This window comes from Neophocaena asiaeorientalis, unplaced genomic scaffold (assembly GCF_003031525.2).
Source record: "Neophocaena asiaeorientalis asiaeorientalis breed wild unplaced genomic scaffold, Neophocaena_asiaeorientalis_V1.1 scaffold427, whole genome shotgun sequence".
NCBI classification, from domain to species: domain Eukaryota; kingdom Metazoa; phylum Chordata; class Mammalia; order Artiodactyla; family Phocoenidae; genus Neophocaena; species Neophocaena asiaeorientalis.
The window spans coordinates 3,863,242-3,890,002 of record NW_020172280.1 but is presented as its reverse complement, the minus strand read 5'-3'; the positions used below and the strand labels follow the sequence as shown (position 1 = coordinate 3,890,002).

Here is a 26,761-nt window from a genome sequence, read left to right as displayed (position 1 = left end):
CTTAATTTGACGTTAATTTCCTGCTTGGTTTTGTTGAGTGAGGAACATAAGTGAACATGAAAGGAGATATAGTAAAAATTAATCAGTGGTGTACTGTTTGCTTGATATCTTTATTTTTTTAATCTAGGAATTTAGTTGAAAGAACTTCATTGGAAGATTTACTTTAGACTTATGTGTATGGTAGTTTTGGGAAATGGGGTGCATTTGGGGACTTAACATGAAAAATTTGCAGCCATAGGAACGTCTGTAATGTGTCTATTCATTGCACTGAAGCACAGTCTTTTCTCTTTGGAACTAGTATTGAGTGGAGGAAAGACCATTTTAAATAGCATATACCTAAATCGTAAAATGTTTTTAATTGTTAAATTGTGTAAGATACATATAGCATAAAATTTGCCATCTTAACCATTATTAGGTACAATTCACTACTACTGAGTACATTTGCATTGCTGTGCATCCAGTCTCCAAAACTCGTTTGATCTTGCAAATATCTGCCACTGGCAGCCATCATTCTACTTTCTCTTTCTATGAATTTGACTACTTTAGGTACCTCTTAGAAGTGCCATCATACAGTATTTGGCTTTTTGTGATTAGCTTATTTCACTTAACATAATTTCAAGTTTCATCCATGTAGCTTGTTAGAATTTCTTCCTTTTTGGTCTTCCAGTTTTATTGAGATATTGGCATACAGTACTGTATAAGTTTAAGATATTGCAACATAATGACTTGACTTACATACATCATGAGATGATTGCCACAGTAAGTTTAGTGAACATCCATATCTCATATAGGTACAAAATAAAAGAAAAAGAATTTTTTTTCCTTGTGACAAGAACTTAGACTTTAACAACATTCATATAGAACATACAGCCGTGTTAATTATATTCATCCTGTTGTATATTACATCCCTGGTACTTATGTTACAAACTGGAAGTTTGTACCTTTTCGCTGCCTTCATTCCATTCCCCTCCCTCCACACCCCACCCACCCGCCTCTGGTAACCATACATCTGATCTCTTTTTCTATTCGTTTGTTTGCTCGCTTGTTTTTAAAGTATAATTGATCTACAAAACTATGTTAGTACCTGGTGCACCACATAGTTTTTCCATATTTCTGTATATTATAAAATGATCACCACGAATTCAAAGGAATTTCCTTCCTTTTTAAGGCTGAATAATATTCCATTGTATGAATGTACCGTATTTTGCTTATTCATCCATCCAATAATGGACATTTGGGTTGCTTCCATTTTTTGGCTATTGTAAACAATGTTGCTATGAACGTGGGTGTGCAGATATCTCTTCATGACCCAGCTTTCAGTTATTTGGCAGTATATACTGAAAGAAGGAAATGCTGAATCGTATGGTAATTCTACTTTAATATTTTGAAGAACCCCTATACTGTTTTCCGTAGCAGCTGCACCATTTTACATTCCCCTAACAGTGCACATTTCTCTGGTTGCCATTTCTCCACATTCTCACCAAAACTTGTTTTGGGGGTCTTTTGTTTGGCTGGTTGGTTTTTTTGCCATTCTCATTGGTATGAAGTGGTATCTCATTGTGGTTTTGATTTTCATTTCCCTAATGACTGATGATGGTGAGTTTCTCATGTGTTTATTGGCCATTTATGTATCTTCTTTAGAGAAATATCTATTTAAGTCCTTTGCCTGTTTTTGGATAGGGTGGTATTGTGTTGTTGAGTGTCAGGAGTTTTCTGTATATTCTGGATATTAATCCCTTATCAGGTATGTGATTTGTAAATATTTTCTCCCATTTTATTGGTTGCCTTTTTATCTGTTGATTGTGTTCTTTCATGCACAAAAGTTTCTAATTTTGATTAAGTCCAATTTGTCTGTTTTCTTTGTGGCCTGTGTGTTTGGTGTTATATCCAAGAAATCATTGTTAAATCTCATGTCGTGAAGCTTTTCCCCATGTTTTCTTCAAAGAGTTTTATAGTTTTAGTTCTTATGTTTGGATTTTTTGATCCATTTTTAGTTAATTTTTGTGTATGGTGTTAAAGTAAGAGTCCAACGTCATTCTTTTGCATGTGGATATCCACTTTCCCAGCACCCTACCGTATTTGTTGAAAAGACTATCCTTTCCCCATTGAATGATCTTGGCACAGTTGTCGAAAATTATTTGACTGTACATGCAAGAGTTTATTTCTGGGCTCTCTATTTCATTGGCCTATATGTCTCCCTTTATACCAGTGCCACACTGTTTTGATTATTATTTGATTTTGATTATTGTAGCTTTGTAGTAAGTTTTGAAATCAAGAAGTGTGAGTCTTTCAACTTTGTTCTTCTTTTCAAGATTGTTTTGGCTTTTTAGGATCCCTTGACCTTCCATATGAATTTTACGATGGACTTTTTTCTACTTCTACAAAGAATGCCATTGGGATTTTGATAGGGATTACACTGAATTTGTAGATTACTTTGGGTGCTATTGACAACATCTTAACAATATTAAGTCTTCCATTCCATGAACCTGGGACATCTTTCCATCTATTTATGTCTTTTTAAAAATTTCTTTCAGCAATATGTTGTAGTCTTCATTGCACAAGTATTCACCTCCTTGGTTAATTCCTAAAATTTTTTTGATGCTACTGTAGATGGAATTGTTTTCTTAGTTCTCTTTGTTGTCTCCTTCCTACTGCCAGCTATAGGTTCAGTTTGTTCTTTTTCTAGTTCCTTAAGTTGTGAAGTTAGATTGTTGATTTGAGATCTTTTTTCTTTTTTCTTAAGCCTGAACTTTTTTTTTGAGAGATAATTGACATATGACATTATATTAGTTTTAGGTGTATAGCATAATGACTCAATATTTGTATATATTGCAAAATAATCACAATAAATCTACTTAATATCCATTATCACACATAGCTTAAAAAATTTTTCTTGTGATGAGGACTTTTATGTTTTACTCTCTTAGGAACTTTCAAATATACAATATAGTATTATTAACTGTAGTCACCGTGCTGTATGTTATGTATAACTACAAGTTTATACCTTTGACCACCTTCACCCATTTCTCTCTCACACACACACCCCCTCACCCCCTGCCTTTGGTAACCCCCAGTTTGTTCTCTGTACCTATGAGTTCAGGTTTATTTTGTTTTCTATTTATTTATTTAAATTTTTTTTGTTGAGGTATGGTTGATTTACAATATTAATTTCAGGGGTACAACATCGTGATTCAAACTTTTTATAGATTATACTCCATTTAAAGTTATTATAAATTATTGGCTGTATTCCCTGTGCTATACCCTTGTAGCTTACTTATTTCATACATAGTAGTTTGTACCTCTTAATCCCCTACCCCTTTCTTGCCCCTCCCCCTCTTCACTCTCCCCACTGGTAACTACTAATTTGTTCTGGGCATCTGTGAGTCTGTTTCTATTTTGTTATGTTCATTCATTTGTTGTATTTTTTAGATTCCATATATAAGTGATAACATACAGTATTTGTCTTTCTCTGTCTGACTTATTTCACTAAGCATAATGCCCTCCAAGTCCATCCATGTTGTTGCAGGTGGCAGAGGGGTTGCTCCCATGTCCTGGCTCTTGTGAGTAGTGCTGCCGTGAACATTGGGTGCACGTGTCTTATCGAGTTATAGTTTTGTCTGGGTATGTGCCCACAGGTGGGATTGCTGGATCATATGGTAGTTTTATTTTTAATTTTTTGAGGAACCTCCATACTGTTTTCCATAGTGGCTGCACCAGTTTACATTCCCACCAACAGTATACTAAAGGTTCCCTTTTCTTCACATCCTCACCAACACTTATTATTTGCTGTATTTTTGAGAATAGCCATCTAACGGGGGTGAGGCAATATCTCATTGTGGTTTTGATTTGCACTTTTTGATGATTAGTGAAGTGAGCAACTTTTCATGTACCTGTTGGTTATGTGTATGTCTTTGGAAAAATATCTGTTCAGAGCCTCTACCTGTTTTTTAATCAGATTGTTTTTTGCTATTGAGTTGTATGATTTCTTTACATATTTTGGGTATTAGCTCTTTATTACATGTATGATTTGCAGGTATTTTCTCGCATTCAGTAGGTTGCCATTTCATTTTGTTGATGGTTTCCTTTGCTGTGCAGAAGCTTTTTTGTTTGATGTAGTTCTACTTGTTTGTTTTTGCTCTTTTTGCCTTTGCTTTTGGTATCAGATCCAAAAAATCATCACAAGACCGATGTCAAGGAGCTTACTGCCTATGTTTTTTCATAGGAGTTTTATGGTTTCAGGTCCTACATTCAGGTCTTTAATCCATTTTGAGTTAATTTTGGGGTGTGGTATAAGATAATTGTCCAGTTTCATTCTTTTGCATGGGGCTGTCCAGTTTTTCCTACACCATTTATTGAAGAGACTCTCCTTTCCCTATTGTATATTCTTGACTCCTTTGTTGTGAAGTAATTGAGCCATATATGCATGGGTTTACTTCTGGCTAGTTATTTTGCAAAATATCCCTCATTTTGGGTTTATCTGCTGTTTTCTCATGATTAAATTCAAGTTAGTGCTTTTATGGTGAGAATAACAGAAGAATAATGTTGCGTCCTCCAGTGCATTGTATCAGTAGACACATGATGTTGATATGTCTCCTTACTGCTGGTGTTAATATTGACCACTTGGTTAAGGAAGTGTCTGCCAGGTTTCTCCACTTTAATACTGTTTCCCCCTTTTAAATTAGTAAGTATCCTGTGGGGAGATACTTAGAGACTATGAAAGTATCCTGTTTCTCTTTATACTCTCACCCACTAATTTTAGCATCTATTAGAATTCTTGCCTGTAATTAGTATTGCGTTTACCAAATGGTGATTTTCTATTTTTCTCATTTTTTTCTATCATTATTAATTGGAATTCTACTGCAAGGAAGAATTTTTCCCTTCTGCCCCATTCAACTGTTTATTTAAATCACTATGAACTCATGGCTGTTGGTTTTAGTCCATGAATCATAACCCATTTCCACCATTATTTGTTGTGTTGCTCAGGTTGTCCCAGATTTGGCAATTGGAAGCCCCTTGAAGTTGACTTCTGTGTGTTTACAATGTGTATCCATTAATTTTTGAGCTTTCCTTTCTGACACCACAGGGTGTAACAGGTTCCTTTTTAGGTAGAATTTTTTAAATTAATTTTTATTGGAGTGCAGTTGCTTTACAATGTTGTGTTAGCTTCTACTGCACAGCAAAATGAATCAGCCATACGTATACATAGGTAGGATTTTTTTAATGTGTGGTTTGTATTTTGAATTATTTTTTGCTTTTCTTAGGTATGAAGATACGTGGGCTGCACTCCACAGAAGAGCCCAGGAATGCGCAAGTGCTGGCGAGGTAAAGAATCGGCTAATCTTATACTCACGGGGAAAATATCCTTTTGCAGTCTTAAATGCTAGTTTTTAAGAAATTAAATTTGTAGTTGTGTTAAAACGTTTTGCAGGATATCTGAAATTAAACTTAGTAGTTGATTATGAAACTCCCTAAATAAAGCACTTTTTCATAATTTCTCAGTCAAGTAATTTAGTTAGCGTAGAGAGTTTGTAACTTTTATTCTAGAGTTGCAAGTAAATATTTGGTTCATCCAGGTATAATGCTTTGAATTTGAGTCTGATACCTTTGCAGTTTATGTAAATTATGTCATTTCTTTCTACTCACTATTTAAGAATTCCTTTTTTGGGGGGCAAAAGTTTAACTTTGCTCAGTCTACTTAAAATCATTAATTTGCTTATTAGTAAATAAATATAAAAATCTCAGGAGTCAACCTCAGTTACTTAGAAGAACAACCTGTTTGCTAGCTCTATAGAGTGTGTAATGAATAAAAGAGACTTGTAATTTAAATTATTTGGTATATGTACTTAAAGCTTTTTTAGCCAAGATGAAATATAGCCTGTGTTATTGATAGCAATCAAACGTTCTTTCTTTCTAAAAACTCTTCTGTGATTCTGACTTTTAATTAATTTAGACTGACTTCACCATTTACCTAATTAATGAAACTGTAATAGTTACATGTACAGAACATGGTAATACATATGATAACATTTAGACATTAATGTTTCTCTTAGAAATTACTGAAAAGGAAGGTTATAGGTTTCTGTTAGTAAGGCAGACTAGATACTTTGAAAAGCCCTTTAGGTGTAAAACACCTAAATGCTGGATAGATTTTTTTTTTTAATTTTTAAATGCAGTAAGTGTACAAAAATTAAAGGAAATCCTAAAGGCAGAAAACAAACAAAAACACCAGGGAACTGAAATGAGAGTGGTTAAAAAAATAACATGGAAGCTGGGGTCAAATAGTAAAACAAAAGCTTTAGAGATTTGGGTGACAGGAGATTTTCGTCTATGGGGAACTGAGTCTAAGACTCCTGCATAAAGCTCTTGGATGTTTGAAGTGACTACATCTCTTGGTGAAAGGGTAATCTAGGACATTTAAAAAAAGAAAGAAAAGATGAAAGAAAAGCTACTTGTTGGCAAAAGGAGACAACAAGGAAACTTGTCTTCATAACAACTTGGAATAAATATAGTCTCCATTTTGGATTTGTTTATATGGTCTTGGCCTCACATGAGTGTTGGGCTCTAGTTTATACTTCCTGCACGATCAAGGAACCACTAACTTAAGAAATGAAAGGGCTACAGGTGACTGTGTCTTTGACATTCAACAGAAACAAATACCAGTTCTTCATGGATGAAACTTGTAAACCCAGGCCCTTCAAGAGTCCCACAGATTCATCCCCTAACCACCCCCCTCCCCCTGCCAAAGATCAGCAAACACGCAAAGAAATATATTACCAAAAGTTGGAGTCACTAGAACCAAAGAGTAAGATTTAGACCTGTAAGGCACTTTGGATATGGCACTCTTGTATATAGACAATTAAATAGGAACATACAAAGTTTTTTAGAGAGATGAAAGATGGATGAAAATGAGTAAGGAATAAGAGAGTATGAAACATGACTTTAAAACATGACTTTTAAAAGTCATTGAGATTAAAAACCCAAAGGATGTGCTTAACAGCAGGTATCTGTAGCTGAAGAAAGAGTACATTGAAGTAGGAGATAAAGTCAGACATTACCCAGAATGGATTTCTGAGATATGAAAATGGAAGAAAAGAGGAGTTAATAGAAAATAGTTATAAAAGGTCTATAGGTTGAACCAAGTAAGATTACCAATATGAGACCTTTTTGATCTGTAAAATTACAGTTTCATATAGCTCAGCTTAATATATCTAATAATCTAGAAGGAGAATGAGGGAAAGACAATTAGGAAAATGTAAATGGCTGAGAATTTTCCAGAAATGAGATCTGTAAATCCTTAGATCCAAAAAGTATTACAAGCAAGCAAGGTAAGTAACTATCCACACCTAGACATATCATGTTGAAGCTACAGAACACCAAAGGCAAAGAGAAGATCTCAAAGTAACTAAAGAGAAAAGATAGATCACTTACAAATGAATGAGTTTCCATTAGACTTCTCAAACTGTTGTCAAGAATGAGGGCAAAGTGAGACATTTTCAGATAAAAATAGTTTTCTATCAACAGTTGTCCAATAAAGGAACTTCTAAAAAATGTATTTCTGGATAAAAGAAATGATTTTGGGAGGTAAGTCTCAGGTATAGGAAGGAATAGTGAGCAAAGAAAATGGTAAACCATAGGTAAATATAAACAGTGACTATGTATTTCTATCAGTTATCTAGTTTGTGGAATTAAAAATGATAGAATAAAAATGCTAGATAAGAATAGCATGCAATCTGGAAGGCAGATTATCAGAGTTCAAGTATTTTAAAAGCCCTTGCATTATTAATGGAGAGGGTATAGATATTAATTAATCTTAGATGTAAAGTTAAATATGGAGGGCAGAATTTCAAGGGTAACCACTAAAGAACAGAAATAGTGTATATCTTTTAAACCTGTAGAAGAAACTAGAATACTGAGAATGAATTAAATAGGAAACAAAGGATCACTCTATAAGATTCAGTTCCCTAAGGGGAAAAAGTCTAAACCTGTGTGTCTAGTAAGTCTACGTATATCAAAGACAAGTTATAAGGAAAAAATGGATAAATCTATCATCAAAATGGGGGGATGTTAATACGTTCCTCTTAATTGATAGGGAAAAAACCCAAATAAAATAAGTATGGATATAGGACATGCGACTAATGTGATTTACAAACTTGACCAGATAGGCAAATACAGAATCTGCCCCAACAAATACAGAATACGATTCTTCAAAGCACACCTGGAACACATAAAAATTGACCATGTACTGGGCCGCAAAGCGGTTCTCAACAAGTTTCACGTAAATAGACAAGTTTCATGTAAATCAAGTCATACAGAATATTCTCTGATCCTGGTGCAAATGAAGATGGAAGTCAGTATAGGTAAACAATTTTGAAAATTCCATACGTTTGCAAATTAAAAATATGTATTATGCATTGGGACTTCCCTGGTGGCACAGTGGTTGGGAATCAGCCTGCCAATGCAGGCGACATGGGTTCGAGCCCTGGGCTGGGAAGATCCCACTTGCTGCAGAACAACTAAGCCCATGTGCCATGACTACTGAGCCTGTGTCCTAGAGCCCGCGAGCCACAACTTTGAGCCCGCATGCCACAGCTACTGAAGCTCACGTGCCTAGAGCCTGTGCTCTGCCACAAGAGAAGCCACCGCAATGAGAAGCCCGCACACCACAACAAAAGGTAGCCCCCTCTCCCCACAACTAGAGAAAGCCCATGTGCAGCAACGAAGACAACACAGCCAAAAATAAATAAATTTATTTTTTAAAAAACTATTAAAAAATATAATGCATAATTTATGGTTCAAAGAAGGAAATAATACTGAAAATTTTTAAATAGAACTGAATTATAATTACTACACATAAATTGTCTAATTTGCCAAAGACTACTTAGAGGGAAATTTTATAGGGGAAAAATTAGACTGAAAGTCAGTGAGCTAATCTAACCTAAGAATTAGAGAACAGAATAAATCATAAAGGAAGAATGAAAGAGATAATAAAGGTGAAAAAAGTAAATGAAATAGAATATAAAGAATACAATAGAAGCCAGACACAGCCACAGTTCTTAGAAAAGACTAATAAAATTTGGTAGATAGATGTCTGGTGATATGGATCAAGAAAAGAAGGATAAATAATTTTAAGAATTAAAGAATATAACTACAGCTACAGCAGAGTGAAAGATAAGAGCTTGTGAGCAACTCTATGACAAATTTGAAAGCTTGGACAAAATGGAAAAACCCTGGAAATTTTTACTAAAACCAATTTTAAAAGTAGTACAAATCCTGAATAGTCCTATAGCCACTAAAGAAACAGTATTAGTGATTAATCTTTTAACTAAGAAAGCACCAGGTCCACAGAGTTTCATAGGAGAGTTCTATCAAACTTTCAGAGAGACTACCATTTCAATGTTAGACAAACTCCTGCAGCAAGTGAAAAAAGGGGAAACTGCCCAGCTCATTTCATGAGGCTAGAATAACTGATACTGAACCCCAACAAGGGAAGTATGAGAAGGTGAAATTGGAGCCCAGTCCCATTCATGAATACAGTTACAAAAATTACAAGCAAAATGGAGGCATTATCTCTCACTTAACTTCAGTTGTTCTGTGCCAGCACTCTATCCAGGAACCTATTTGTCACATTCTAAATTGGAAAAGTCATAATGTGTTACACGTCCACCCAAAGCCCTTAACCAATTTCTTAAATATATTTAAGAATATATTATAATATATATATACAACCAGCAAAACGTCTATAGATGGTAGCAATCTGTTAGGTAGTAAAGTGCTTCAAACATAGCTTTCTGCTTACCAAACCTGTGTTACACTCGTTGACAGACAGCTGCCTCGTGTGTAGTAACGTGACCTCTCAACACTCACAGTATGCAGGGCTTGCCTCTCCTTTATAGATGGGCTCCTTGTACCGTCTTGTGATTCTCATATTCTACCAATGTTATTTGAAATTTCACTTGAGAATATTCTCACACATTGTTATAAAATGTGTATCAAGCTTAAATGTAAAGTTTTCCTGTATAACTGTTAGCCAAAACTTTGTGTATGTGTTTGTATATGTGCTTGTTCTGTGAATGTTGGATGATAAGCAAGAGGCATTCTACCTGGGAGACATCCTGCTGTATATATGGCTGTGATGGCAGACCAAATCCAGCCAGGCATAAACACCCCAGATTTATTCCAGGATTATAAAGTTGGTTTGACATTAGAAAATCTTTTGTATGCCGTTGATCACGCTAACAAATTAAAAGAGAAAAATATATAATCATCAGATGCAGAAAATACATTCAGTAAAATTATTCAGAGTAAAACGTTTTAGCAAGTTTCTAATAGAAGTTAACTTTTGTCCTAATATCTACCAAAACCTGCAGTATTTGACTTGTAGTATTTTGATCCCATGGTCAATCGTCTTGCTAAATCCTCTTATTCTAATAATTTGCGTTCAGGGATAGGAGTTGTTTTGTGTGGATGGAAGGGAAGAAGAAAAACCTACCAGTCTTTCTTCAGGTCTTTTTACAGTGGGTAGAACCTCCAATGTAATGTTGAATAAAAGTAGTTGAGGGGCTTCCCTGGTGGCGCAGTGGTTGAGAGTCCGCCTGCCGATGCAGGGGACACGGGTTCGTGCCTGCTCCTGGAAGATCCCACGTGCCGCGGAGCTGCTGAGCCCATGAGCCGTGGCCGCTGAGCCTGCGCGTCCGGAGCCTGTGCTCCGCAATGGGAGAGGCCACAACAGTGAGAGGCCCGTGTACCGCAAAAAAAAAAAAAAAAAGTAGTTGAAGATCGTGGTTCAGGTTTTGGCTCCATCAGGCTTAAATGTGAAAGGAAAAATTATGCATCTTTTAGAAAATAGTAGAAAAGCTAAGACCTCAGGGTAGAGAAAGAGTTCTTCAACAAGGCGTAATAAGCACCAACCATAAATGAAAATATTGATAATTTTTATCAAATCTTCTGTTCATCAAACAACACCATGAAAAAGTTAAGCAGTTCACAAAACAGAGGATTAGTGTTCAAAACATATGAAAAACCTCTACAAACCAATAAAAAGAGAACAATAACCCATTAAAAAGTGAGCAAAATATATGACCAGGTATTACACTGAAGAAAAAACATGAGTGACCAGTAAATGTGAAAATGTTCAAAATTGATTAGTAGTCAAGGAAATATAAATGAAAACCTCAAATTCACACTCGTTAGATTATCAAACATTTAAGAAGCCGTGAATTTTCTTTGCAGTCAGTCATTATTCACTGATGACAGTTGTCCCTTAGAAGAAACTGATGAGAACTAGGGAGTATAAATCCATTGGCACAGTCACATTAGAAAAACGAGCTTCCGCGAAGTGGAAATTGGAATTCCACATACGTTTCAAACAACAGTTTGGCCCCTAGGGATATTTTGTAGCATTGTTTCCCAAGCTTTCCCCTGGGGCTGCTGGTATGGCTCACATTTCAGCAGATAACATTGGCATGGTATCATCTATTCATTATGTAGCAAATAGATGAGAGTACTTGAAGTCAGAGGTGGCTAGGCTGGGGGAGGTCTACTTCAGCCCTGTGGAGCCTCCCCAGGGGGTGAGGAACTCAATACTTTAGATACATCGGTAACTAATTTGTGAAAATTGCTGTGTGCAACAGGAGATTTGTACCAGAACGTTTATAGCAGGTTTTGTTGCGTCTTTAGACAGTCCCAGAGTCCACCTATAGAGTAAACTATTAGTATTCATAAAATCAAATACCACACGGCAGTGAAAAATTAGTGAACTACTGTACCTACATGTATCAGCATGGATGAATCCCACAATATTCAGTGAAGACCATATCCCATAGAGGAGCTTTTTTTTTTTTTAATTTTATTTATTTATTTTTAGCTGCCGTTGGGTCTTCGTTGCTGCGCGTGGGCTTTCTCTAGTTGCAGCGAGCGAGGGCTACTCTTCGTTGCAGTGTGCGGGCTTCTCATTGCGGTGGCTTCTCTTGTTGCAGAGCATGGGCTCTAGGTGTGCGGGCTTCAATAGTTGTGGCTCGTGGATTCAGTAGTTGTGGCTCACTCCATGGCATATGGGATCTTCCCGGAACAGGGCTCGAACCCATGTCCCCTGTATTGACACGAGGATTCTTAACTGCTGTGCCACCAGGGAAGTCCTGTAGAGGAGCTTTAACAAAAATTATTATTTTTTTAATTTTAAGAAGTGTTTCATAATAAAATATATAGGAGAAAGAATTTCCTGTAAGATCTGTTGCTGAATGCTACATTTTTTCATAGTCGAGTATTTGGTTATTTTAAGACCCATATCTGATCAAAAGTGCCTCTGTTCATTTTCAGAAATATAGTTCTCAGCTTTAAAGATGGAAATTTATTTTAAAGCTCTCTGGGGCTTCCCTGGTGGTGCAGTGGTTGAGAGTCCGCCTGCCGATGCAGGGGACACGGGTTCGTGCCCCGGTCCGGGAAGATCCCACGTGCCGCAGAGCGGCTGGGCCCGTGAGCCATGGCCGCTGAGCCTGCGCGTCCGGAGCCTGTGCTCTGCAACGGGAGAGGCCACAGCAGTGAGAGGCCCATGTACCGCAAAAAAAAAAAAACACCAAAAAGCTCTCTGACGTATTGAGACATATGTAAATATTTAAAATGTATATCTTTAATATGCAAAGTGTTTTATCATGTGTTTGTTTTGTCAGGCCATGCTCATGTGTCTTTAGTGGCCTTTAACCAAAGAGTATCAACCTGCCAGGGCAGATATACCTAAGGACAATTCAGTTTTCTTTGACAAATTATTTTATACTCAATTACTTTAAAGCTAATTCTTACTATATAGTCTTAAAATTCAAAGCAATATCTTAGAAAACAGGTTGGTCAATGGTAACTTTGTCGTCTAGACATTTTCCACAAGTTTTTTCTTTTCTTTTTTAACAAGTTTTTTGATTTGTTTTTCCCTCCCTTAGCAATATATAAATGAGTACATAATTGATAGTGACTTAGGGGTTAGATTCTGAGGGTACCTTTTTAAATTAGACTTCCAGTGCATTATTTGTTTATAATTTTTATTACTGTGAAATATTTGCCTTCAAATTGAACTTTTAAGATTCATGTTTTAACAATTTGGTGCGTAAGCTGCTTAAATTAGGCATGCTTCACTCTCTTTGTGTTCCAGGTTGGATCTCTTCTGCCTGTGGTGGGAAGTGAACTAAACTGGGTGTGGGAATGCCTACTTTCTGCAGTAATACATTTTGACCTTGGGCAGATAAACGGAGTGTCTCTATTTTTAGTTTCCTCACATATAAAATGGTATAACACCACTTACACTGCTTACCGAAGTTGTTTGAAAATCACATGAAATAACATGCCCCCAAAACACAGAACTGTTTTATACAAAGTAAGGTCCTAATGTTACCTATTTACTTGTATCCCTGCCTTTTCTTTGTTCTCCTAACTTCAGTGTCCACCAGAAGGAATTTTGGAATGACTTGTAATTTGGGCAACAAACCCAAACTGTGGGTTTGTCTTGCTACTTAAACTTGATTTCCTGGTGTTAAATCTGGATTTATTCAGAATTGTTTACTTGGAGGAGAAAAATTGGCCTTATGGAGATAGCTCATTTCTTATTAAGTAAAGTTGAAGTACAGTTTTTCAGAACCTTTTCTTTTGCTAGCTTTTCACTTCTTCCTTTCATGTCCCCTTATACACAATCCCTAGAATATCAATTAAGGGCATGGGCTTAAGTGTCAAATTCCCTGGGATTGAATCTAGGTCTTCTGTGGCCCTTGGGAAAGTGACTCAGCTTCATTGTGCCTTGGTTTCTTCTTCTGTAAAATGGAAGTGGTAATATTGCTCTGTTTACAAGGTTGCTGTGTAGTTAAATGAGATAATATATGTAAATTGCTTAGCACAGGGCCTGGCACATAGAAATGCTCAAAATGTTTTATTATTCTTATATTACACTTGATAATGATTTCTGAGAATCCATTCAACATCCCATTCTTTTAAATTAAAATAGTATTTTGATGTATTCTGATATATTCTTTCTGTGCACGCTTCTTATAATTCTATATACAGAATATAATTTTCAATTTTGTGGAAGACATGAACTATACTGTACTTAAGTTTTAATACTGAAGTATGTTTCACTTTACTTTTCAGTAAGAAATGGTTCATATCTAAAAATTGTTTATTCTAGATTTTTCAAATTTTTAACATAATTAACCAGAGTAATTAAGATTTAACAAACTTTTTAAAAGATATGCCATGTACCAGGAAAAATATCTTTCTTATCATCAGTTCAGCCCTGTGATACAGGAATTATTTTTTCTTTTTTGGAATTTAAAAACTGCAGTTAAGAAAATTTGTGAGACCTACACCAGACTAAAGCACCAAGAGTGCAGGGATCTTTTTTTCTGTTTTGTTCACCATGGTATCTCCAGCGCCTGAAACAGTGCTGGGCAAAGAGCGGGCAGTCAGTAGAAACTTGTTGGATATTACAGATGAACCCTATGGGCACGGATCCTTGTTTCAAGCCCAGTTTCCTTACTATTGCATCACAGCTGTGTCTGTTAGCAATGCTCAGTATCTTTTAAACTCCTCTTCAGGATCTTTACAAAACCCGTTGGCACGGACATTTTGAAGTATACAGAATTAATGAGACATGCACTTGGAGTAGCGCTTGGTGTCACCTCCCCAGCTCAGCTGAGGCTTGTATGAGACGATGTGGTTACCCCTCTAATGTGGGCTGACTGACAATGGGGAGGTGTGCGTTAAGTGGGGATAATGTGAGGAAACAGGGCAGCTTTCTAACCTCTTTATTGTAGCTTAATTTTTTTATTTCAATGTTGTAAATTCCTAGAATATTAAAATGTGGAAGCTAAAATGATCTAGCGCCACATGCAAATAATTTTGTATCTTATTTTGATATTTTTATTCCTCTAAAAGTTATTTCTGTAGTGAGATTCAGTAAAAATCAGTTGTATTCATGTTTCAGCTCTTAAAGAATCTTAATCTTGGGATGCGTAAATTGTCCCTTTTTTAATATAAGTTAACTATGAACTCTGATTTTACATATAAAATTCAAATACACTTTCTTCTTTTATATAATGAATTTTGAAGTCTTTATTGTATAAAATATGGGTATCTTTCACAGTTCTTATTATTGGTGATGTTTTCAAAAGATAACCTCTCCATGCTCCTCCTAAGTCTTATTCTAGGTCCTTTCCTCTCTCACCATGTTAAAACCAAAACAAAATTGACTGGGAGAAACCGCTGTCTGTCACTGTCTTTACAGTCTTCAGGAAAACAAGTTAGAATTATTTTAGGCTAGTCTGGCATCTCACCACCCTGCTGTTGAGAACCTTTCACCTCCGAATGTCTTCTTTGTTAGTATAAATCCTTTTCTCCTTTTGCTGGAATTGATCAATTGCCTCAGTAATTCCTCCGTATACAAGTACCATTTATCTTACTTTATGCAGTGAGTGTTCCTGTTTAAATGGAAATTGAATCATAATATATTCTAAATGCATTAGGGAACTTTTCTTTTAAAAGAATTCCTTTTGTAAAGCAAATAATTACCCATTCATTATGTTTTGGGTTTGTTTTTGTTTGTTTTCTTTTCGGTTGTTAGTGGTTGTTTTTTGTTTTATTTTTTCTAGATTTGAATTTTCAAATACATGGTTTACTTAAAAATAGGGTATAGTTAGAAGTGACTTCTAAGGTCACTGATGACCTTCCTCTTTCCTGGGTTAAGATGCACTGATAAAAGCTGTAGTTTGAGGTTTTCTGCACTGGATGTTACGGTGGTTGTTTTCTCAGAAAGAAAACAGCTCCAGTCTCTTTAGAGTCTCCTGTTGTCTGTACTCAGTCGGAGGGTTTTTGAAGGTAACGTGGGCTGACTCTCATTATGCTGGCTGTAATCTCTGTGCCTGCGGTCTGGTTTTACTTTAACCCACCTCTTCCTTGTTGCAGCTGGTCGACAGCGAGGTGGTGGTGCTCTCCGCGCACTGGGAGAAGAAGCAGGCGAGCCTGATAGAGCTACAGCAGCAGCTTCGGCAGCTTCCAGGCCTGAAGGCAGATTTAGAATCCCTGACGGCAAGTCTGAGTAAGTTCCATGTTTGCCTCTGCACATTACTTCTAGGAATGAAAATAATTTGGTGTAATTCCAAAGCTTTCTAAGACTACATTAAATTATTGCGTAACAGGATGTGGGGGGAAATAGTTCTAATTAATTTCATATTCTGATTAACTGATGATTTGACAGAAAACGATGATTTAAAGTGTAGAAGTGATTTCTAAAGTATACCACCAACTTTTTCTGCCTCATTTCTGCTCAGAAAACATAATTTTGTTGATTCTTTAAAGGGACTCAGGGTGGTCTCTGTGACTTTAGGTCTCTGTTTAAAAGTGTAAATGTAGGAAATAAAAAGGATTAGGGTGGCTTTGTTACGACTAAAGGATATACTCTGGAAGTTGTTGCTTTTAAAATTAGGTCTGCTCAGAGCTTCATGTCTTGAAATATGCTTTTTTTTCCTCTTTAAACTGATGAGAGATCAAACCCTCGTTAAATTAGGTTACCTGTTTGGCTAAATTTATACCTTGTGGAAATTTATATTTTTTTGTTGTTTTCATTGGGATGAATTATGCTGATATTTATTTCTTGAGTTTATATTCAGAAAATTAACTCTTTTTTTTTTTGTGGTACGCGGGCCTCTCACTGTCGTGGCCTCTCCCGCTGCGGAGCACAGGCTCCGGGTGTGCAGGCTCAGCGGGCATGGCTCACGGGCCCAGCCACTCCGCGGCATGTGGGATCCTCCCGGACCCGGGCACGAACCCGTGTCCCCCGCATCAGCAGGCGGACTCTCAACCACTGCGCCACCAGGGAAGCCCCAGAAAATTCACTTTTATGCTTGACAGTTGCCACATCTCAGGATTATATTGTGGCTTATTATTTTCTAACCAAGCTTAAGATCCTAGTGAAGAGGTAGGGATTATCTACATAGGAGTTGAATTTCTTGAGCTGATAACCTGACCCAGTCTTAATAGGTAAGGAGGTAAAGATACCCCACCATCTCTTCTGTTTTTCAGTACTGCCTTTTTGAAAGCAAAGCTGATTTACAAAGCAAGTAATTAGCAAATCATAAAACGTGTGTGTGTGTGAATAAAATAGACACGAATGGTATTTGGAATGCTGTTGCTGATAACAATAGCTAATGTTTATAGCACCCACTATATGTCAGGGATTGTTAGGCGCTTTACAAACATTTTCAATCCTCCCAAGATCCCCGCAGAGGTAGCTTTTATTATCGCACTTTACAGCTAAGGAAAGTTAGCCTTGGAGAGGTTGTGACTTGCTCAGGGTCACACAGTTAATAAGGTGTGAATCCAGGATCCCAGTCACGATGACGATGTACTCAGTGAGGGATGAGGCAGTTAGGGTGGCAGCTGTCAATAGGCCTCATGAACTGCATTCTTGAAACCCTGGCCTTAGTGTTCGGTTATTTCTGAAGGCAGGGTGTGGAAAAGAGATTCCGGGTCTTAGGAGGAAGGCCCTCCGCATTATTTCCCTCTTGCAAGTATAGGAATGATTCTTCTCAAGGCTTTGATAACTAACTGATGGGAAAAGCCTCCAAGATATTTGGAATATTGCTTTTAGCCACTTTCTTTTTAGCTTCTCTTCCTGTATCTCTCTGAGTCGCTTGCTTTTCATTGGTTATGTATTTCTTTGCAGAGATATTCACCTCTGATACCATTCCCCCTTTTCTTTCCAGCTGAGAGTAAATTCTGTTTATAAATGTTATTTGTTTGATACTACTCTTCTGATTAAATGCATTTGCCACAATTCTAATTATTTTCATAGTTAATTCTGCTTAGGACATGCAGTATATATAAGTTTTTCTTAAGGGAGAATATACTGTATTTTCATTCTCAATTAGGATTCTAATATCCTGAAAAAATAATAGTTAGTGACATAATACCGTCTTCTTTAGAAACTGCATTTTGGCTTCTTAAATGAATGGAGCAGGCTTCCCAAATGCTCGCTTGAATTTTCTCTCTTTACTAATCTGAGAACATTGACCACTAAAGGCAAATTAAAGCTAAAGGATTCTCTGAAGTCCTATTCTAGACGGTCACTTCCAAATAATTTGATTCTTTTTTTTCATTGAAGTGTAGTTGATACATAATATTAGTTTCAGGTGTACAACATAGTGATTCAACATTTATATACATTATGAATTGATCACCATTGTGAGTGTAGTAACCATCTGCCGCAATACAGTTATTACAGTATTATTGATGTATTCCTTTTGCTGTGCATTACATCCCCATGACTAACTTATTTTATAACTGGACATTTGTACCTCTTAATCCCCTTCACCTATTTCATCCAGCTACCCCACTGCCCTCCCCTCTGACAACCACCAGTTTGTCCTCTGTATCTGTGAGTCTTCTTCTGTTTTGTTTATTCATTTTGTTTTTTAGATTCCATATGTAGGTGAAATCATGTGGTATTTTTCTGTCTGACTTATTTCACGTAACATAATACCCCCCAGGTCTATCCATGTTGTTGCAAATAGCGAGATTTCGTTATTTTTTATGGCTGAGTAATACTCCATTGCATTTATCTATATATCATCTTTTCCCATTCATCAGTTGATGGACACTTAGGTTGCCTCCATATCTGGGCTATTTTTACTAAAGCTGCAGTGAACATGGGGGTGCATGTATCTTTCCTAACTGGTGTTTTCATTGTCTTCAGATAAACACCAAGGAGTAGAATTGCTGGATCCTATGGTAGTTCTCTTTTTAATTTTTTGAGGAATCCATACTGTTTTCCATAGTGGCTGCACCAACTTACATTCCCACCAACAGTGCACGAGGGCTCCCTTTTTTCCACATCGTCACCAACACTCATTAACTGTCTTTTTGGTAATAGCTATTCCGACAGGTGTGAGGTGATATTGTGGTTTTGATTCTCATTTTCCTGATGATTAACGGTGCTGAGCATCTCTTCATGTATGTTGGCCATCGGTATGGCTTCCTTGGAAAAATGTTTATTCAGGTCATCTGCCTATTTTTTAATCAGATTGTTTTTGGTTTTGATACTGAGTTGTGTGAGGTCTTTATATATTTTCGATATTAACCCTTTATCAGATATATCATTTGCAATATCTTCTCCCATTTAGGAGGTTGGCTTTTCGTTTTGTTGAGGGTTTCCTTTGCTGTACAAATGCTTTTGAATTTGATATAGGCCCATTTGTTTATTTTTGCTTTCGTTGCCTTTGTCTCAGGAAAATATTTTGAAGCCAAATCTGGTAGGTTGTATAAATATATATCTATATCACTAATGTATTTTGCGAATTCATCTTAATGAGTTTATGGATCATTCTTAGGTATTCGAATCATTTGGTTTTAAATGCTTGCTCATAAACTGTGGATTCCTTTATTTTTGGGTAGCTTCCAAAGACTCCTTATCATCACCTAAATACCTTGATACAATATTACAAGGTTTAGTCAAGCAATAATAAAAAATAAAAATAATTTAGAAGAAAATGGTAACTGACCTATATGTTAGGATTCTTTTAGCTTCTTTGAACTTTTTACCCTTTCACTGTCAAATCTAATACCATATCCAGTCAGTCGCTCCATTTCCCAGGCTACTTAATTCTTTTGAGTCTTGTCTTGCTCTCTAGAGGGTCTGCCCTTATTAAAGAATAAGGGATTAATATGATGTGAACAATTTGAACCTTTGATGATGCTTTTAGCTGTGTTGTCCTATGGCTTAATAAATATGACTTCTGATTACATGCTCCCTCAGGAATTAAGAACGAACAGATAATCCACTCATGTTTTTTTTAATGGGGTGTGATCCATCCAGCTTACAAAAGCCTGTGTAATAGATAATTACTGGTAAGGCTTGTCATTTAAAAAAGAAATGATAAAGGTATGCTGGGAATTGGAAAATAAGGGCTGTTGGACTGACTCTCTGATCTGGATTTGGGTCTCAATTCCACAGCTTCCTAACTGTGAGACCGCGTGCAGGTTTCGTAACTTCTCTAAGCTTTAGTTTGCTCGCAGGATTGAGGGTGAGAGTACCTGCCTCGTAGGGTAGTTGGAGGGTTGAAGGAAGTGATGGGTGTAAAGCACTCAGCACAGTGGCTGGTGTATTAGGCATCTGCTGAGTGCCATGTGCCGTTTGTAGGCTCCGGGGATACAGCAGTGAACAAGACCGGGCAGCTTCCACCAGGGTGCTGACGTTCTACTGGGAGTCTCTCTAGCCTTTGCAAATTTACAAATCCATTGTCTTTGACAGAAGGGTTTGGATGGATGTTACGTAATTTAGCTTGTCCTGCAAAATAGAATGTAAAACCATAGCATGAAATGTGGTGAGAACAACAATGTAGTATTCTGTACATGGAAAGACAGTGTGTAAGGATAAAAGGGAATGTTGTCCTCCACATCCTGTACCCTTTCTTATTCTGTGCATTTTATCATAAAACTGGTCATATGTTTGAAAAGTATTTATTGAATTCTCTTGAACTTCCACTAGAGGGTAGTCTAATCCTATTCCTATATTGAAGTCTAAAACGTCAAGGGCTTTTCTGAGTTATCTCTGTTGCGTAGTTTATTTTGTATGACCTACTTAGAAAGACTGTTACCTTTGTCTAGAACAGATGATTCTGTTAATTCTTAGATAACAGAGTGCTGTAAGAGAATGACAGCCTTATACTGAGCTCGCATCTTTCTTTTGATCTGACCTGTTTTGCTTTCTCTGTACAGAGTATGAGAGTGCATCTAGCAGAGAGACTGTCCGTTTTTAGGGTTTCATGAAATATGTTATCTTATTTTCCAGGTTACGTTCTGAGATTAGACCCTTCAAGAGACTCATTAACTCTCTTTGGACACCTTTTAGTATATACTACACAGATCTCATTTGTTCCATGATGGCTTTTAAAGCATTTCTTAAAGTTCCTTATTATCATACCATCATTACCTTATTACACAAAGAGTAATGAAAGTATTTGTTGAAGACTCTTGTGGTCCTTTAGTACCCAGCCTCTGTGACCTGTGGGTTTACAGTCAAAGATTTCTTTGTTCCTTGAGGCTAATTATTTTTGCTAGAATATACTCATTTAAGTGTGAAATTACGAACTTTAACGTGCTGTTCCATTCTTCTGTCAGTGGTTACACTACAGATAATATGTATTCGAAACAAATGGCACAAAGGAAAATTCCAAACAGAATGGCTCTTCCTCTGGGATGGTCTCCTTCCGAAGATTTGTGACGTTCTTTCCTGCACAGCTGTCAGGCTCTCCCAAATGGCTTTTCCCAATAAAATTCCACCCATCTTTTCCACTGATCACTAAATGAGACATATGCTGTTGTTATAGGGAGCAAAATGGTGAGGCTGGAATTTCTTATAAAAAGGTACATTTGTGTCCACGGAGGCCTGCTGGTGTTTTATGTACGTGCATTCTAAGTCTGGTTACCAGATTGACTCATGTCTGCAACTCGTTTCCTAACAGGAGATGAGCAGGGTGTGATGGGGAGATTAAATTTCTGCCCGTTAAAATTCAATATAAAATATTCAGAATACATACCGTATATATGCTTATAATTATTATTTAAAGAGGTTTTAAAAAAGTTTTTAATATAAAAAGGGAAGAAGATTTATGTTCATCAATACAAATCTTCTGTATTTTATTACTGACTTCAAGCCTGTTAAGAGTTAAAATGGAAAAGTTCCATTGCTTCTTCTGCTTTAACTCACTGGTAATGGGACCTGATTTGATACACTAATAACAAAGTACCATCTTGTTTAATGTTTTAAAAGTTCTCTGCCCATGTTTAACTTAACTTGTTTACAAAATTTAGGGTAACCTTCTAATATTTAAATTAGATGAACATGAATCATAGATTTGCTTTCTTGGTTATTATTTTATGTTTTAGAGGAATAGAATCATTCTGTCTCCAGAAATCCTTTTTAATTGAATTCAGCAGACTAGGTATTAGGGGATACAAAGATGCAAAGATATAGTCTTTACGCTTAAGACGTTCACAGATGCCTGAGAGAGGTAAGAGTACACAACTTGTGGTAGAAAGTCAGAGTATAAGTCCTGGGCAGGGCTCATAGGTCAGTGGAAGCACAGAAGAGGGGAGAGAGCCCTGCAGGCTGGAAGGAGGGCGGGCTCTGACTTGAACCTGCCAGGGAGATGCAGGGCAGGGAGGCAAGCGGAGACCTCTCAGGAGAGGCAGAGGCAAGGAGGCAGGAACACACAGGACCCTTCTCGGAGTGGTGAGCAGTCCTGAAGGAGAGTGGTAGTGAGGTTGGAAAAGTAGGCTGTGGCCAGGGAGTGAGGGTCCCTGGCCACAACTTTTAAAGGGGAGAACATAAATACAAGTTTGGCAGCAGCCATAAAGTGACCACTGACTCTCCTGAGCATTTTAAATCTCGGTGCCATTCAGCACGGGAACATGACGCTGTTGGCCTACATATCAAAGCCTCACTGTTATCCAGCCCCCTCTATGCTAAGGATAACATGCGTGATGCTAAAGGAAGCAAGTAGCTTAAAGCTGAATGGATTCCATATTAAATGTAATTATTCTAGTTCTTATCACTTATCAAAGTGAAATAGCCTTTAAATAATCCTATTAGCTATTAGAATGAGCTGAACATTGCTTCTTCAGGGCCGGTAACACTAGCTCCCAGGCTGAGGCTGCTAGTCATTTTTCCATTTAATATAATAACAAAAAATAATCTAAATAGCAGCTAACATAATAGCATCATTTTGCCTGTTTCCCGCCACATAAACTCCTTATGTACCATTTATGACATTATTAAAATCTTAGATATAATTTTTCATTGATTAAAACTTAGATTTTGCACACTGTTTCTGGTTAGGCTTTCCATAGTCACATATATTAGCTGTTGTATGTTACCCCTGAAGATAGATTCCAAACCATTATGAACTGCATTATCAGTCTTTTCCAGACTTGCCATGATCTACAGTGATAGATCAGTATGATAAAAATCATTACCTAAAATGTCTTTGAAGAGGAATGCTAAACTACTTGTCATCACATTTTAACTTTTCAGTAAAATTTTATTTTCCCCTCAAATCCATGTCTTTAAGCCCTAGACTCTACCAAATAGAGGCGGGAGTTTTTAGAAGCATAGATATTTAGTAGAGTTAAAATTTAGGATATTAGAAAATGTGAACGCTTCTGGATTTAATAGATCTCCAGATCAAACAGATTAATTAAAAACAGACAAAATATGTATCTTAATAAACCTAAAACTGCAAGTTGAAATTTAGGGAATTTGAGCCTAGTGTAGGTGATACAGAAGCTAATTTAGAAAGTCACGTGACAATCTAGTGGATAAGGGAAGGGATTAGACACACCATCCTTGTATCTTAGCTATCCGAATGAAACCAAGGCTGGAAAGCTGCACAGCCAGCTTGCTCCCTCCTCGAGGCCCCTTCCTCCGGACGGCTGTGACTCCCAGACACGGGAGTCACATTTCTTGCTGAGTCTCACTCTCCCTCATCTCTGTTAGATGCCTCTCCTTTGAGTTGTCACAGCACCTCAAGCCAAGCTCTGTCAGGCAGTGTTGTCACTGAAATATGCCTGCCCTCTACTTTAAGCTCTTTGAGCGCAAGGGCTATCTTTTTCATCTTTGTACCCCAGTGTCTGGCCCATGTGGTGAGTATTCGGTAAATGGCCCTGATGCTGTTTGAGTTCTAAAATCTTTGACCTCTGAAGCTTTTCTGTTGTCTGAGAAAACAACCAGTCCTCACCCCTATAACTATGAAGTCTTGGTTTACTTACGCATCTATCAACTGGAAATCATTTTATGTAAGAGGGACTCAGTTTTGATTCCTGACTGCTCTTCACTAGCTAGGTGACCTTGGGCAGAGCTCCGAAATAATTTCTGCAGGCTTTGGCTTGAATCTTTTAAATGAAGGATTTGACATAGATTATCTCCATGTTCCAATGGAGCTGCAAAGCTCTGTGGCCTAGAGGCAGAGTTGAGCTGTTGAAAGACCAGTGGACAGTGAGAACTGCTTCCTGAGTGTTTGTACATCTGTGCAGTACCTTGGAGGTTTCTATATATCATGTGCAAGGCAAAACAAATGCTAAAGTAACTAGGAATCTCAGATATTAAATTGTGTCCGGCATAACGTGTTAATTATACTTTGCTATATTTGCATATGAAAATTGACTCTTCGTGTGTGGTATATGAGATCATTAGGATATCATACATTAGATTAATCAGGGTACTCTGTTTCCTCATCCTGGTTAATAAAGTATTTTTGTAATTGAAGTATAGTTGATTTACGATGTGTTGATAAAGTATTTAAAGTATTCTGGAAAGTTCTGTCTTAAAAATGTTCGAGATAGAAAAATATACTCAAAAAAGATAATTTGAAGTATGTTTTAATGTTAGTGCATTTTATTTTGCTTCAAGAAAGTTTAATAAAAATATTAGATAAATGCAGAACAATCTCAACGGTTCAGACTTAAATTTTGGACACTTTTTCTTTTCTCCATGATCAAGGATTCTGATTTTTGACGTTTGTTTCTTCTTTTGACCTTCTATACTTTCAGCTCATTTAGAGGCTAGTTTTGAGGAGGTAGAAAACCACCTGCTGAATCTGGAGGATTTATGTGGACAGTGTGAATTAGAAAGATACAAGCATATGCAGTCCCAACACCTGGAAAATTACAAGAAAAATAAAAGGTGAGTTTGAAAAATTGACCATGATATTCATTTTCAGTCTCCAAGTTTTCCACAGTACTTTACATGCTACTCTTTATAAGTTTGGACTGATAAAAGACAAAGGTGTCAGGTAAATCTATTTAATAAGCTTTCCAAAACATTTTTTTTTTTTTTTTTGGTACCACTATCTGTTGCTATTTTATTGGAGATGAGTTCTGGAAAGCTAAGGCTGGGATAGGTGGTGGAGGGGAGAAGTGCAATGGGCAGAGCTTCCCAATCAAGTAGAACCCCCGACCTCATTTTCTCCAAGTGGCAGATCCTGCGCTGCTTTTTCCCCTTTTCTTCTCTTTTATTTGGAGCAGGAGGAAAAGGAACCTAAGCTCAGGCTATGGCAAGGGGCGCAGCTTTGTCACATGTTGTCTGTGAGACCTTCAGCAAGTTATTGAGTCTCCTAGCCTCAACATGTGTAGCCTGTAGTGAAGATAATATCGTACCGGCTTCCTAGAGTTGTTCTGAGGGTTCAGTGAGATGGTCGTTATCAGATGCAGTGTGTGCTCTGTCAGCAGTAGTTATTACGGTGATAATTTTCATTAGACTAACCTGAACTGGAAATGGGTAATAAGATTTGGAACTATGAAGTTTTATTTGTCATTTTCTTCACTCTCACCCAGTGACTTAGATTTATTAGATATATAATTAGTACATTACAATTTATATGTTACAAAATGAAAATCAACTTCGTGTTTGGAAAACAGCCTCACCTTTAATTTGAGTAAAAGCCAAAGTGTACTGGACAAGTCTTAGCATGTTTCACATAATTGAAATATCATTTTAGAGGTATTTAGAGGAATTGTGTAGTAGAAGGAGCACTGTCATTAGTCGGAAGACCCAAGTCCTGGCTTCTACTAATTCTTTGCTCTTGGGCAAGCTGTTCACTTTCCTTTATACTTTATCCTGTTGTTAAGCTTTTCTTGGCAAGCACTTGAAAGACTTCCTAAAAAATTAAATAATTTGAGTAAATTTAGGTATGATAAACAGATTTGTTGATAGCACCTGTTACTCTGAAATAATGTAGGAAAAAGTAGTGTGCCAGTTGAGGATTACCAGCTTATAATCAGTAGCTTGAAATCTATAGGTAAAATAATGGTAAATTTTTCATGTTCTGATAGGCCAAATTTTAAAAAATTATAAAATTTATTTCTCGAGGACTGCATGAGATTAATGTAAGATGTCATAATAGGTTTTAAACCTAACAGTTTCAGTGAGAAATACCAAAGGTGGGAAATTTAAATTAACTAGTACTTTGATGGACCTTCCAAGACTTTGAAAAAAATTATATATGTAGATATTTGTTAATGGTTACTCATAGCATCTTCATAAAATAAATATTTATTAATAAATGCCAAAGTATTTTGCATCTGATTGTCTAATGAGACATTAGACTTGTGACTTAGCTTGAAATCATATTTTTATCCTGAAATGATAAATACTGATTTAATTCACAATTGTTAACAGTAATATGATTTGTTTTGGTTATTGTGAAAAGTCCTGGAAAACCTAAGCTTGATTTCCTTCTCTGGCACTTCCTACCTATATGAACTTTTGCAAATGACCTATCTTTGGCTTTCTTATCTGTACAATAGAGATAATGATATACTTTCCTGCAAGGTTATGGAAGATAAGGGAGAGTTTTGTTAAAAGGGCTAAATAAAAGCTGGTCCATTTAGCTTACAGAATCGTTGGTGATTCTCAGTTCTAGTTAACTTGCCTTTCTAAATACAAATAGTGGAAATACTACGCAACATTGCTTAATTGTGTTTATCAATATAAACTGTAATCTTTCCAAAACTCTTTTTCCCAGTTTTGTTGAGATGTAAGTTATATGCAGCACTGTATAAGTTTAAGGTGTACGACATCATGACTTGACTTACATACATTGTAAACTGAGTACCACAAAAAGTTTAGTCAACATCCATCATCTCATTTAGATACAAAAAAAGGGTGGGGGGGATTTCCTTATGATGAGAACTCTTAGGATCTACTCTCTCTCTCTTTTTTTTTTTTTTTTTTTTT

The 26,761-nt window shown here is 36.7% G+C and overlaps 1 protein-coding gene across 1 annotated transcript in view; it reads left to right on the top strand.

Moving 5' to 3' along the window:
* The window catches only part of DTNBP1 (dystrobrevin binding protein 1), a 105,836-nt gene that overhangs the window by 2,877 nt on the left and 76,198 nt on the right, over nucleotides 1–26,761 (top strand). Inside the window, exons 3-5 of the mRNA XM_024764246.1 lie at nucleotides 5,262–5,322; nucleotides 15,937–16,069; nucleotides 24,577–24,709. Of these exons, the coding sequence (XP_024620014.1) occupies nucleotides 24,669–24,709 (41 nt within the window). The 5' untranslated portion in view covers nucleotides 5,262–5,322; nucleotides 15,937–16,069; nucleotides 24,577–24,668. The remainder of the gene's footprint in view (nucleotides 1–5,261; nucleotides 5,323–15,936; nucleotides 16,070–24,576; nucleotides 24,710–26,761) is intronic.